The sequence below is a fragment of the Desmodus rotundus genome, chromosome 3 (assembly GCF_022682495.2).
Source record: "Desmodus rotundus isolate HL8 chromosome 3, HLdesRot8A.1, whole genome shotgun sequence".
In the NCBI taxonomy this organism is placed as follows: domain Eukaryota; kingdom Metazoa; phylum Chordata; class Mammalia; order Chiroptera; family Phyllostomidae; genus Desmodus; species Desmodus rotundus.
The window spans coordinates 179,150,644-179,163,675 of record NC_071389.1 but is presented as its reverse complement, the minus strand read 5'-3'; the positions used below and the strand labels follow the sequence as shown (position 1 = coordinate 179,163,675).

At 36.6% G+C, this 13,032-nt stretch overlaps 1 protein-coding gene across 1 annotated transcript in view; it reads right to left on the bottom strand.

Moving 5' to 3' along the window:
* LOC112321967 (PZP alpha-2-macroglobulin like) overlaps positions 1-13,032 on the bottom strand; it is a 42,932-nt gene that overhangs the window by 21,799 nt on the left and 8,101 nt on the right. The window contains exons 6-16 of the mRNA XM_045186952.3: positions 12,594-12,762; positions 12,069-12,153; positions 9,477-9,585; positions 9,054-9,168; positions 8,794-8,903; positions 7,741-7,902; positions 6,220-6,447; positions 5,899-5,962; positions 5,116-5,252; positions 4,414-4,563; positions 31-174 (exon numbers count right to left, since the gene is read on the bottom strand). Coding sequence (XP_045042887.2) covers positions 31-174; positions 4,414-4,563; positions 5,116-5,252; positions 5,899-5,962; positions 6,220-6,447; positions 7,741-7,902; positions 8,794-8,903; positions 9,054-9,168; positions 9,477-9,585; positions 12,069-12,153; positions 12,594-12,762 — 1,473 coding nt within the window. The remainder of the gene's footprint in view (positions 1-30; positions 175-4,413; positions 4,564-5,115; positions 5,253-5,898; positions 5,963-6,219; positions 6,448-7,740; positions 7,903-8,793; positions 8,904-9,053; positions 9,169-9,476; positions 9,586-12,068; positions 12,154-12,593; positions 12,763-13,032) is intronic.

Genomic DNA, 13,032 nt, shown 5'->3' with positions numbered 1-13,032 from the left:
AGATTTCATAATGACTAGTAAGGATTTTACCTTTAGAAAGCCGTAGATATCTTCTTCAAGGTAAATTCCTTGACCGATGTTATAAGGATAAGCACAGTGTGATTGTCTGTCTTCCTGCTCTTCCAAATTTTCAGGGAAATAAGTGAGGTCCTTTGTAGTGAGCAGATCATATACCTGCAACAGTGGAGAGATTAAAGACAGAATTTTTACCTGCTTTTGTTTTGAAATATCCAGTGAACTGAGAAAAATATGATAATTGTTATCTCTTTTCTGAGTACCTTCATGTAGTTAGTACCTTAGAGAGGATAAAAATTTCCTTTAACTTAAGAGTGTTCTTTGTTCTAAAGATGTAAAACATACTTGGGAAAATACTTCCATTGAACAAAATCTTAAATTACCAAGGATTAACGAACACTTCACTGTAAAGTATAGAGATGAAACTAGACCAAATATAGCAAGGAGACCTAACTTGCTTCTGTGTTGGATAAATCATTAATGCCCTGAGAAATTTAGGTAGGAATTGTTGGCACCTGTTAAGCTTCTAATTCTATTTAGCTTTATTCTTGGATAGAAGAATCACATAGGTACATAAATGACTATATGTTATCTCTATTCAATAGAACAGTGTCTACGTATCATAAACACAGATTACTTTTTGAAACAAAAAGGATGACAAATGAAAGAGCCCTGGTTGTTTATTCCTTCCAGAGTAAGACTGAGTTCTAATCAAAGAACTTCCAACATTTGCTTGACTGGATCTCAGAATTGTTATGGACCAGTGACTCCTGTGTGCCTCCTGTTTCCTCCAGTTTTAAAAACAGAAGTGTTCTTTAACAGATGATTGGATAAAAAAGATGTGGGGCATATACACTATGGAATGTTACTCAGCCATAAAAAACCATAAAATGTTGCCATATGTGACAACATGGATGATCTTGAGAGTATTACACTAAGTGAAGTCAGTCAGGTAGAAAAGGACAAGGACTGTACAATTTCATTCATACGTTGATATAAAACAAACAGTAACAAATGAAGAAACCAAAAACCATATACACAAACAAACAAACAAAAAACTAGACACATAGATACAGAAAACAGAATGGTGGTTACCAGGGGGGAAGGAAGGTGGGGGGGGGAGAATGAGAAGGGTAAAGGGGGTCAATTACAAGGTGACAAGGGAGAATAAACTTTGGATGGTGTACCAAACAGAGTGTACAGATGTCATATTATAAAGTTGTACTTCTGAAATTTATATAATGTTATACCAATAAATTTAATTAAAAATAGGAAAAAAGAAAAGAAAAAGCACTCTAGGAGTGCCAGTATGCTATTTTTACCATTGTACATTGGGGGGGGGGTAAATAACTTTTGTATACTTTTGTTAAAGGTCTTTATAGCTAGAGAAACTGTACTTGAGGATCTACAGGGAAGGAGCATCATATGAACCTGGAATCAAGTTAAAGAATGAGGTTCTGTCTTTGAGCTGTTGCTATTTTGGAATGAGCCTTTTAGGAATTTGGGGGAGAAAAGTGAATGAAGGGTTTACACGTGGCAGGGTCATGAATCACTGGAAGCCAGAGGGTAGACTGTGCAGACAGCCTTCCAAATAGCCCCCAATAATCTCTGCCTTCTGGTAGTCACTCCCATAATGAGTGGGGCTGACATCTATAACTAGTAAGATTTCTGTAGAAATGATGGTATATGAATTCCAAGGCTAGGCCACAAAAGATGCTTTAGCTTCTCTCTTTGAGTCACTTGTTTTGAAGAAAATCACCTGCCATGTTATGAGGACATTCAGGCGGCCCTGTGGAGAAGTCTGTTTAGTGAGGGCCTGAGGCTTCCTGACAGGTGTAGGAGAAACACATTTTCATTGTAGATTTTCCAACCTCAATCAAGTCTTCAGATAACGAAAGCCCTGGCCAACATGCTGACTGCAGTCTCATGAGAGATCACCAGCCAGGGCCACCGAGGTACGTCACTTCTGGATTCCTAATCCACAGAAACTGCTTGTGGTAATAAATGTTTATGGTTTTAAACCAATAAGTTTTGGAGGGAAATTGTTATGCATCAGTAGGTAACTAACACAAATCCCCTTTACACTTTTTTATTAATCTTCGTTCCTGAGTACCAGGAATGAAGAGTCAAACCAGTACATTGATGAGCATGTCCTATCTCTATTAGCTGAACCAGTGTTTTCCAGGTCATCTTCAAAGCAAGAAAGCTGAAAGATCTTTACAACTCCAAGAACCTAAATGTTCCATTTTGTTCATAATTCCTTCCCACCTCTATAATACTCAAAGCTTCATGATGCAACTGGAACAACTGTTAAATTTATGTGACTAAACAGAATCGGGTAGACATAAAATATTAAGCAGCAGACCAAATTCCTTCAATAGAAGCTGAAAAAACTAGCCCAGCATAGACTACCGTAAGTAGGGAATGTAAAAAACAAGGCGCGTCTCCAAAGAAATCACGCAGAGAGAAAATTCCCTTGTTTCAGGTTAACTTCCTGATGCCACCTTCCAATTCAAACAGAGAAATATGGTCATTGTCTTCTGTGTAGTAATTATTATGCTATGCTACATTTTGACCCATTAATAACATACTAATTAACATCGAGGAGAATTTTGGTATAAACCTTCCATTCTGAAGAATATTAATTTTGATTATGAAAAACAGGATTGTGATCCTTGATACAACAATCGCACAGTTACATTTTTTTTTAAGTGAACACAAGGGTTCTTTTTTTTTTAAAGATTTTATTTATTTATTTTTAGAGAGAGGGGAAGGGAAAAAAGAGAGTGAGAGAAACATTGATGTGAGAGAGAAACTTTGACCAGTTGCCTCTCACATGCCCCCGACTGAGGACATGGCTTGCAGTCCACGCATGTGCCCTGACCAGGAATTGAACAACCAACCTTTTGGTTAGCAGGCTCCTGCTCAGTCAACTGAGCCACACCAGCCAGGGCTAAAATTTAGTACATACAACTGAAGTTCGAGAAGTAGAAACTAGAGCAAACCTAAAAGAAACGGCAATAGTACTGATTTATCTTCCAACATTGATAAGTAACACTACCTCCCAAACAAGAAGTTAATTGTTGCTTTTAAATATTGATGCACAAGGCAATTAAAGCCATACAATTTTCCAGTGATAACCTTTTGACAATGATATACCCCTAACAACATACCATTTTACTTGAATTATAGTGAAAAATTTCAAAATATGAGTAACCTAGTTCTAAGTAGGTTAGAAAAGGAGTCTCTGAATCTTCCCGTTTTGCTGACAGGTTTCTCTTCAAAAACCCCGCGTTTGAGAAGGGATTAGCCAGTGCACACATACAGACGATGCATAGACACACACAACAGTGTGGTGCTGGCCAGAGGGAAGGGGGGTGGGGGATGGGTGGGGGTGACAAAAGAGGAGATGGGGACATTTGTAATAGTGTCAACAATAAAAATAGTTAAAAATATTTTCTCCTAATGCTCATTATTAACCAATATTTCACCTTTTATTTTTCTGAGCCACATATAATCTCGTATTATATATGGCTTTTGTTATAGCCTCTCCAAAGGCACTGCTGTGCAAGGACAAGGCCTGTGATATGTTTACTGCTATGTTCTTAGCTCCTGCAACGGACCTGGTACATAGTGTGCTTACCGTGGTGGGGATGATGGTGATAACAACAGTGAGTTAGCACCACACCCTGAGTGTTGCCACTAGGAATGATGTAATTCTAGAACGAAACAGGGACTTAAATTTTTAGTCCTTGAATCATCATTTCTGACAAAGTTGGGATAGATAGGTCATTTTTTTTTCATTGAAAATAACTTGTGAATCACTTATTACCACTTTTACAGATCCCGAGAAACATACATTGTTAGATCCATTGAAAGTTTCATGACTTATGCTCATATTATTAATTTTATAAAAGTCTTAATTGCTCCATTGATCAAAAAGGATTTTATTTTAGCAACTTATTAATTCATTTCCTGACCTACATAAGTAGTGGATCTTAACAAAATTTAGCTTTCATTAAGATTATTGTACAGCATGAGTAATAGGGGTTTAGATTTGGTTCCTTGTAGAAGTAGAAGTTGTATCATGGAAGAGATTAAAGTTTGTAGGCAATTTCAGAATGACATCTCAGCTAGGTCACTTCTGGGTAAGCTTGTACAAGTCTCTCAACTGTTACAAACCTCAGTTTTTATATCATAAAATGAGGATGTTACTTACTCTGGGATGTTGGAAAGATTAAATGAGAAAATGTGTGAGAGAGCTTGAGCAATCATAAAAAACTAGACAAATGGTAAATGTTTTTATTATATTTTTGCATTTTACTCCCAACAGGGCTTTCTCCTTGCTCTGAGCCCCTCATGTGGCCCTTTCTAACCCCTGAGGCTGAGGGAACTCACCGAGGTCGGGGAGAGCTCTGCCTCAGGCTTCATGAGCAGCACGCTCTGGTCCACTGCGCGGAGGGCACAGAGGGACTGCGGAGAAGCCGTGACGCGCAGGTGGGCGCTGGAGGCAGGAAGAGTTTGTGCTGGGCTGAAGCTCAGATCCACCTGTGGGACACGAAGTAAAAGTCATCCAGTACTTCTATTTGTGTGATCCTGCAGAAACCCACATTTTTTGAGTCATCCTAACGTTCAGCTTTAAATGACTATGTTTGGGAGTCAGTCAGGAAGCAACCTCTTTCTTCATCTTTCCTTTGCTATTGAAAAGCTGTGTTGTCCTAAGGAGACAATGGATGATCGTAAGGGATAGATAACTTGTGTGAATTTTAGAGGTCCATTTTTACCTCTGATTCATGATAAAGTATTTGTATTCTTCAGGTTTTTGAGACTTTTGAGTCATAGCACCTTGCATACCTCACACAATTGAATCAATGGAGCAGAGCACCATGGACACGAAATTAAATTATGTTTTATGTGGAAGGAATTTTGTGTAATTGAAAAATTATTGTGTTAGCTGACTGGAGATTTGGTTGTGCCATTAATTTGCTGAGAACCTTTGGACAACTGATTTTACTTCTCTGCACTCATTTTTTTTTCCTCTGAGGTAAAATAGGTGGTTCCTATAGTACTATTTATTTATTTTATGTTAAAGACACTCACCTTGTTGGTTAGACAGTTTTCAATCTCAAAACGCTCTGAATCTCCAATAACTTCTCCATTTGGTAAAATAGTAAAGATGAACAGTCGTGCAATGGGAGCAATGTCTGACTTCACAGGGAAGGATAAGGAAAAACTGCCTTTTATGGGGCATGGAGAGAATGAGACAATATGGTCATAGGTCAGGATGCTGTTAGTAAGTCTTGTCCAATTTAGAACTATGCTTACGTATTCAATGGATTAATCTCTCTCTTTTTAAAAAATATTTTATTTATTTATTTTTAGAGAGAGGGGAAGGGAAGGAGAAAGAAAGGGAGAGGAGAGAAACATCAATGTGTGGTTGCCCCTCATATGCCCCCAACTGGGGACCTGGCCTGCAACCCAGGCATGTGCCCTGACTGGGAATCGAACTGGTGACCCTTTGCTTTGCAGGCCTGCACTGAATCCACTGAGCTACACCAGCCAGGGTGGCTTAATCTCTTTAATGTCATTCTAGTTAATTGGTAAAATTAATAGGCTAATGTCTCTCTTCACAAGTTCAATTGTACAATAAGTTAAAGTTCCTTACGCTCATGATTTTCTTTATCTGATTTTACAACCAATTGATACCTAAACCAACTTAAATCTGAATAACTCAAAATTATTCTGCTGATATATATAATTTCTTTTGTGTTCTCTTAGTATAAAGAGATAATGGAAATGATTTCCTCATTTGTGAACGTTCCCTGAGATGTAAGGGTGGGTGTGTTGGGAAGGAAATGGGGAGACTGATTGGGAGGTACTCACCGTCCCCTGGCTCTACAGGCAGTATGTGTGTTCCCGATCTGATGATGCCTCCCTTAGCCATGATCTGAAATGAAGAATTATCAAAAACAACAACAAAACCTCTTCTTGAGCCTCACAGTTTTCAACTTTATTCCCCACACAACCTACTTTTGATTATTGAGTCTCTGCTGGAGAGAATCAACCCCATGAAAATCAAAGAGTCAAGGGAAACATGGGTGGGAAAGCAAGGTGGTAGTGCACGAGTAATTCTTACATTACTGGCCCCGTTCGCCATTTTGTCTACTGGGAAGCTCCAAACATATTCCGTGGCTTTAGTCTTACCAGGTAGTAGAAAGTGAGCTCCTTCAGCTCCCCAATGGCTGACTCCTTGAGTATATAGCGTGCCTCGATCATCTGTGTTTGGCCACAGAGCAGGGTACTGTCCACAGGCTCCACCTGAACATAGCTTCCACTTAAGGAATAAACTTGACTTGCAAAGTGATTAGCCACCTGGTGTTCTTCTTGTAGCCATGCAAAGCTAAAACACAGGTTGCGTTTCTCATGGTAGGCCTGATTAAAAACAGAAGAATGAAGAATTAATATTGTTTTGAAGTTCTTCATGTTAGCCTCCCATCGAAAACAATAGTTAAAAATCTGTGTCTTTTACTCTAAAATATACTGTGCATCTTCTTTGGTCCTGTTGACCACCAACTAAACCTATTGTCAACCTCTAAATTTGCACGGATTAAACAAAATTATCTACAATGGTATCTCCTTTGCCCTGATTCTTCCAGCTCATCACTTATTTGACTCTCCTGCAGCTCAGAGCTGGAGGTAAAAAATGTCCCAATTAGAAGGATAAAATCTTCAGATAATAGGAGTCCCTTTTAAGTTGGTTTAATTAAAGTCACATTACATACAAACCAATAACTCATATTGCATTACGGGTCTCAAAATTGTTTATAAATAATCCTTAGCAAATTAGCATCTATGACTCATCATTGTTGTGACTTCTTATTTTTAAGGCCTGTGTAGTTCATGGACCTATAAATCTTGAAGATATTGCTTGGCAGATATTTCCATTTATTTCCTCTGCAGCAGTTGCTCCTTAGATCTTATCTGGGTGCACTTACACTTTTCCTGAATTTATTAGGTGTATTTTGTGGACCCTATTTGCTCTCATAATAAAGTTCCTGTTTTAAAAATTATTGCACTTAAATAAATCAGGCTAATAATTTACAGTTCTGTTAACTTCATAGAAAATTTTCAAGTAAAGAGACACTTTATTCACATTTTCAACCACAGGGAAGAATAGGTATCTACTACACAGACAACAAACATCATTACATATTTTTAAATTGAATTAACATATGAACCTTGGAAAAGCAAGCAATTTATATGCCATTTATCTAAGCTAGAATCAATAAGTCATAGTATTTTTTACCATTTTTTGGCTTGAAATTGAAAGCATGAAAGCTCATTAGCTATAGAAATATTTCTCTCATGCTCATTACACAATATGTGTGTGTGTGTGTGTGTGTAGGGGGATTTTAATCATTTTAAAAATAAGTAGATGTGGCAAAGCAACATAACAAATTACATGAATTACCCATTGAAAAACCGATATTGTTTAGGAAAAAATCTAACAATTTTTTGGATAATACATAAAATTTTAAAAATAATTCTAACCAAATTATCAGGCACTTGTACAATATCTTTTCTGACATCTTTATTATTTTCAATGAAATTTTCCTCGTTTATCCCAAGTTGGACAGCTTCTTAATCTGTGTCCTTCTTCACTTTTGAGTGCATGACTGTTACTAAGGCTTCTTTGTCCTCAAGTTTTTTTCCTTTCATACTTACTGTAAGAAAAAGTTGGTTACCCGGTATGTTGGTAGTATTGATTGAAAACTGTGCAAGACCCTGCTCATTGGTAGTTGCATTGAAAAAGTTATTGGCTTCATTTGTGGAGATGGAGATGAGTTTATTGGGGATGGGCACATTATTTCCATCCACCAGAAGCACCTAAAAAAAGAAAAGTACATGCTAAGTTATGTGGATAGTACTGAGAGAGGGTAGAACTCATGGGAACAGACTTCTTTGCTGCCCTAACTGAGCACAAAAACCAAAGACCAAGAATCGGCTTTTCCATATTGACTGCAAAGCTGTTTCCTTCCATTTGAAGCCCCATGTGTTTCCATCTCCTTTTTATACTTTGGATTCTCACTCTATTTTTATTTTCTGAAACAAATCCACACAAAATTTTTTTTTGAGAAAAATTAAATAACTATAAAACTGGTAAAATTAATGGTTAATATGAATACAATAATTATTATTTGTTTATTTTATTATTTTTTATTGTTCAATTACAGTTGCCCCCACTTTCTCCCATTACTGTTTATTTTGTTATTCTTAAAGTATACCCTGAGTGTGAAAATAATACAAGAACCATAACCATCAACTGCATACTATTATAATTCCAATGTTTAAAATGAAAACCACTTATTCACTTATTTTAAACAGAATAAGAGATATAAAGAAAGATACTGACAGCCATACTTGAGAATCATTTGTGAGAAAGTCTATTAAAATTCTGATACTGGCTGGATAATGGCAGAAATATACTTATTTATTATGAAATGGGTGGGACTTGACATAACTTACACGACATGAATCATCTTGATTAGTTACATGTTCAACAAAGAAACGGTGCCTCTGATTCTCATAATAATGTATTGTGTGTTTGTGCATTTTATCAGTGATATTGTGATGGAAAGTAGCTACTTTTGTTTGGTTCAATGATTTTGGTCATATTAATTAATTGATAACACTAACCAGGTATGGACTACATCAGTGTGTCCTTGACCTAGATACAACTAGACACTTCATTTACGTATAAATTGAGATACACTCTACCTGTCCAAAGAAGGGCATTCCTCGTCTAAAGTGTGAATCCACTTTCACAAACTTGAGTCTGGTTACAGTGTTTGTGATTTGACTGGTCCCATGTCCAGTGAACTCTAGTTCTGAAAAATATGTAGAAAAGAGTAAGTACTCTTGAAGTTACTTTAGTCCTAAAACTCATTTTCTACCGCTTCTGTTATGACCCCTATTTTATTATGGGAAACAAATCAATGTCTATTGCTTTATCTCCCATGTTAATTTGGTACTCAAACCTGTTCCCTCTTCTCTGATCTTGGCTTCCACGTTAAGTGTCATTTCATAACCCGCAGATTTAATATGGAACAAGTCTGTGTTTACTTCTTGGGTGATGCAGCCATTGCTGTTGAGCTGAGAAGAATATAAGAATTGGTAAATGTCAGACTGATTCAGGCCAATAGTCACTAATCCACTATTTTTTTTTCTGGTGCCATGACAACTTTGGGCTAAACAGGTGAATCGACTTTTAGGAATTTAATGTTCATATTTGATTTGTAATCTCTATGACCAGTCATCAAAATGAGAATTTTGTTAACTAAGAGTAAATATTTTATTTTTGGTGGGGAATATTTGGGGATCAGCTTACTCTGACACCCGTCAGTAAAGTGGGGCAGCTCACTGGGTGGGGACAGTCTCTAGAGAGAATGCTGTATACTAACCTGTTGCCTGAATTCTTCACAGAAATCTTTTTTACAGTGTAAAGATTGAAGTAAATTTCGGCATATGCGCACAGTTGCAAGTCCTGGGACAGGCTTCCCATAGGTGTATCTGTCACGTAAGAAATAGATCAGGAACTAAGGAAAAGTAGGTACGTTTTCACTACCAACCCAGCACAGAACAATTATTCTCTACAGTTCCCTGTATAACTGTATTTATTTTAGAGTCATATCAAGTAGAAACATGACTAGAAAATGCCTCTATCAATATATTACCCATTAAGACATTTGAAACTTTACTTCAATGTACAACCAAGTTGCTTTGGGATATTTTTATTTCTTCCTTTTAGCCTATTTATTTTTCTTACTCTTTTTCTTTTGTCATTATAAATCAAAACTTGTTATTTCTACCAAATAAAAATTATGTGATAATTAAAAAATAAGTAATAAACAAATACAACACACAAACACATAGATTGAGAGAGAGAGAGAGAGAAAGTCCTGAAAAACCAATAATCATGGGGCATATAAATATTTTTTGTATGTGTGCACTCTATACTTACATTAGTTATTTCTCTCTATTTTTAATACACTGGAATAATTGATAATTCTTTGGGGGGATTATTCATTTTCTTTCTTATTTGCAGATGCTTCTAATATCACTTCAAGTAAACAATATAATCAGAACAACCAGTATGAAAACCAGTATGCGAATTCCTCAAAAAATTAAAAATAGAGATTATTTTAGTGCTTAAAAATTTGTTCCTTTACTGCACCCAGAGGATCAATGAAAAACAGTCAAACTTCTCTTTTAAAACTGGCTAAAAGAGAGAGCAAAATCAATTAAATCAATGTACCTTGAGGGAGTAATCAGGCAAATGGAACAGGTGGCACATTTATAGGCCAATTGGCCCATGGTTTTCCATAAGCTAATACTATGGGGAAAAAGGAGGCTCTAGATTTTTAAAACTTTGAGGTATTTATAGATTTCCTAAGGCATGTTTAAAAGTATTAGGACAACTGTCTGCATTTTCTCCCCATCCCTTGTGTCCTTTATAGTAGCTCCTGTAAACCCCTCTCCCCCCTATCCCCTCCCCACTCCCCTCTGGCTATTGTTAGATTGCTCTTAATTTCAATGTCTCTGGTTATATTTTGTTTGCTTGCTGTAATTGAATAACAATAAAAATAAAAAAAAATTAAAAAATATTAGGACAAAACTTTAGGGGAAGAATCAATGGAACAAAATTGGCAAATTTTATAATTTTTATAATATGTGACGGGCACATGCAGTTATGTTTTACTGTTCTGTCAACTTTTGTATGCAGTTGAAAATTTCCACCAAGTTCAGGGGTAGGTTAAGGGGTGGAGGCATTGAGCAAAAAGGAGAAAAGACTCATGGACATGGACAATGGTGTGGTGATCACAGAACTAAATGGTAATGGGAAAAATACAATAAAGTTTTTTTATTGTAGTTCAGTTAACTGTTGTCCTGCATTTTTCCCAGTTTCTCTCCCCTGCTCCATCTCCCTCACTCCCACAGTCAGTCCCTCTCCATTGTCCATGCCCATGAGTCCTCTATTCATGTTCCTTGACTTGACCCTTCCCTTTCTTTCCCTTGTTATCCTCCTTCCTCTTCCCCTCTGGTCACTGTCAGTTTGTTATTTCCATGCCTCTGGTTCTATTTTGCTCATTTGTTTCCATTGTAGACAATTGGAAAGAAAAGGTATATGAGTCATAATAACCAAAAGCAATGTGTAAAGACATTTTTAGGAAAATATGAGACATTTTAATGAAAATCAAGGGTACTTGAGTATAAATTCAAAATCAGTATTGAATAATTACCTTTAATTTTATTAAGTGTGATAATGGCATCATGATTACATGATGTCACTATTGTGACAGCATGGATGCAACTGGAGAGTGTTATGCTGGGTGAAATAAGCCAGGCAGTGAAAGACAGATACCATATGATCTCACTTGTAAGTGGACCCTAATCAACAAAACAAACAAGCAAGCAAAATAGAACCAGAGATATGGAAATAAAGAACAAAGTGACAGTGACCAGAGGGGAGGAGTATAACAGGGGAAAGAAGGGGAAGGGTCAAGTTAAGGAACATGTATAAAAGACCCATGGACAAAGATAATGGGGGCGGGGAATTGACTGTCGGAGGTGGGGGTGGGTAGGGCAGGTGGGAGTAATGGTGAGAAAATGGGAGCAACTGTAACTGTACAACAATAAAAAAGAAAAAACATTTTGAAAATAAATAAAAAGAAAGAAAGAAAGAAAATGTCACTAATTTTTAGAAGTCCATACTGTTGCAGCTGTGTCAAAATGTCATGATTTTTGTAATTTATCCTGAATTGTTAAAAAAAAAGATACAGCAAGTAAGGAAAGATGTTATTTGTTAAGTCATGACTATGAGTGTTTCCACTCTTGTGCATTTGAAAAACTTAATGCTAAAAATAAAGAGGAGTCATTGAAAGAAGTTTTAAAAAGTGCTGAGGAAAAAAGTAATTTATAATTGTGTATGTAGGTAAATAACCACTCAGAACTGAGGCAAAATATGAATTTCAGACAAAAACAATTTAACTCACATTCCACATACTGATATGTGCACTTTTTTATCCAGGATAGTGATTATCTTTGGGACTTGAACTTTGACCTCAAACTTGGGAACCACTGTTGACAGAGATAACAAAAATAGGGAGACTGGTAACCATTTAATGGAAATACAAATACTTTTATGCCTATAATTTTTCCCACAAAAATACCATAGAAAGTTATATTCAATTTTCAATGTACAGTATCAACTTGAAGATGATTAAGTTTAACAATTTATGCAAAAGTTGGCTTTGTGGCCACCACAGATCTCAATGATGTTAACAAATGATGATGGTTCCACTGAAATAAGAATTTTAATATTTGGGAAAGTGTAACTCGCTACTGAAGATCATCAAGCTCTTGCAAACTTCTGTGTTCACAGAATGATGATGACCTTAGAATAAGATATAGTTGACTCTACTCCAAGTTAAACATACTTGTGGGAAAGTCAAAGGATCTAAGTGTGTTAGTACTATGAACCAAAAAGTTATGACCCTTTTATCTTTCATGATCCATACCAAATTCCTCCACGGTGAAGGGGTGCTCTATACGTCCGCCTGATTCCTTCCGTACCACCACCTTGTAGGAGCCCTGAATCGGCTCTGATGAGAGGGGAAAGGCCAATTGTTTGAGACCACTTTCTAACTTGAGCTTCTGCCATTGTCCAATTCGATTCCTTTTTGGGTTCTAGAGATAAGAAAAGAGCATGGGGATTAGCATGGGGATTATATTTAGTCATGATAGCCCTTGACAAAATACATGAGTTTTGAATTGGTAACTGACATTGCCTTCAGGGAAGATACACAGAAAGAAGGTGAACCACAATAAACCTGACATCTGAGAGTAGGAAAATATAGATCTGAAAGTTTTTTTAACAGCATTTTGTCGGTCTAGAATATTATCAGAACTTCCTCTTTCTTAAATGCACTGACTTCCTTATAAGCTACCCTTGCTGTT